Below are 1,720 nucleotides of genomic sequence, written 5' to 3' on the forward strand. Positions count from 1 at the left end.
GGGGGGGGGGGGGGGCGCGGGGGGTCCCGGGGTGCCCCCCCCCCCTCACCAGGAGGCTCTGCAGGACGTTGAGCAGGTCGTTCATGCCCGTCAGCTGGCTGACGTCCCTGAAGGCGGCCACGAAGAGGGTGGGCAGGATGGCGAGGGAGCGGGTGAAGAGCACGCGGGCGAAGCGGGACCAGCGCAGCTGCAGGAAGCCCTGGGGACGCGGGGAACGCTGCGCCCTCGCCCCTCGGGGTGACCCCGAAACCCCGGGGGGCTGCGTCCCCTCCTCCCCTGTGCGCCCCTCCGCAGCTGCTGGGGTGCTGAGCAGGCTCCTGCAGGGCTGCGGGGCCCCGCTAGATGTCAGCTCCTGCTCATTAAGCCGCACCGGCTCATTAGGGAAGCCGCCCTCACCTCCATGACGAACTGCCCCGCGTAGGTCCCCGTCATCGTGGAGCTCTGTCCCGCTGCCAGGATCCCCACGGCCCAGATGTAGAGCGCCGCCGCCCCGAAGTAGCAGCCCAGGATGACACCCTGCAGGGGGACCCCCCCCCCCCAACGCTTGGCACGGGGATCCCCTGGGGACCGCCGCGGCTTCAATGCCCCCCGGTGCAGCCCGGCGCCGCTCACCCCCTGGTAGATGTCCACGGAGACGCTGGCGTTGTTGACGGGGAAGATGCCGGCGTAGCGGCTGACGCTGCTGTTGGCGCACTTGTTGTGCTGCAAGGCACGGCGGGCACACGCCTGGCACCCCCCTCGTCCGGGGGTGAGGACACCAACCCTCCACCCACCCACCCAGCCACGCCGTGGGGTGCCCGCCCAGCCCCTCACCACGTCCTCGTTGCGCTGGTGGTAGAAAGCCTCGCCGAAGACGGCCATGACGAAGAGGTTGATGAGGAAGGAGATGAAGAGCGCCAGGCAGGACTCGGTCAGGAAGTACATGTTGGCCTCCTGCACCTCCTCCTTCTTGGACCGGTCGATGGCCCGGGTCTGGGCACGGCAGGGTGACACCGTGGGGTCCCACCGCCGCCCCGTGGCTCCGTGCCCCCCCACGGCTGCTGGCCCACCGCGTGTGTCCCCCCCCCGTCCCTGCTGACCTTGACCAAGGAGGAGTGGAGGAAGATGTTATGGGGCATGATGATGGCCCCGACGATGCCCACGGCCTGCAGCAGCTCCTCCCGCCCGCAGCCCGGGCAGTAGGGCAGGAAGATGCCCCGCAGCACCTCCAGCTGCGCCGGCCTCACCATCACGTACTGGAGGGGGGGGGACATGAGTGGCCCCCGCCCGGCAGCACCAGGCCGGGCTCGGGGTGTCCTGAGCCCCCCCCAGCCTTTACCTCGTAGCCGAAGGTCAGGGCCATGATGGTGATGAGGAGGCCGAAGAACGCCTCCGGCTGGGGGTGTCCGGGGGGGGGGTGAAGGGCTGGGCGGGGGGGGGGCACCGGTGCCAGCCCCCCCGGGGGAAATCCACACCTCGGTGCCTGGGCAAGTGCCCCCCCTGTCCCCACAGCCCGTCACTCACCGTACTTGTCGAGGAAGAGGAAGAAGAGGGTGTCCACGATGGTGATGAGGACCCCGCCCCAGAGCGGGATGCTGCAGGATGGGGACATTGGGGGGGGTGGGGGGGGGCCACCTCCGTCCCCTGGGCCACCCCCGTGGGGTGAGGGTGGCATCCCCCAGGGAGGGACCCGCGGGGGGGTTACCGGCCGGCCGAGAGCAGGCTGAAGGCGATGGCCGTC

At 71.0% G+C, this 1,720-nt stretch overlaps 1 protein-coding gene across 1 annotated transcript; it reads right to left on the bottom strand.

Moving 5' to 3' along the window:
* Window positions 1-4: 4 nt before the first annotated feature.
* On the bottom strand, window positions 5-1,714 carry LOC118157598 (natural resistance-associated macrophage protein 1-like; the record flags this gene model as incomplete). The annotated part of the gene is made up of 8 exons (XM_035311994.1): window positions 1,685-1,714; window positions 1,506-1,574; window positions 1,319-1,388; window positions 1,080-1,235; window positions 814-972; window positions 613-702; window positions 397-516; window positions 5-199 (listed from the first exon to the last, which is right to left on the bottom strand). Coding segments are annotated over exons 3-8 (744 nt in total), but the record flags the coding sequence as incomplete, so codon positions are not given.
* Window positions 1,715-1,720: the final 6 nt, after the last annotated feature.

The sequence above is a fragment of the Oxyura jamaicensis genome, assembly GCF_011077185.1.
Source record: "Oxyura jamaicensis isolate SHBP4307 breed ruddy duck chromosome 7 unlocalized genomic scaffold, BPBGC_Ojam_1.0 oxy7_random_OJ70039, whole genome shotgun sequence".
Lineage (NCBI taxonomy): Eukaryota > Metazoa > Chordata > Aves > Anseriformes > Anatidae > Oxyura > Oxyura jamaicensis.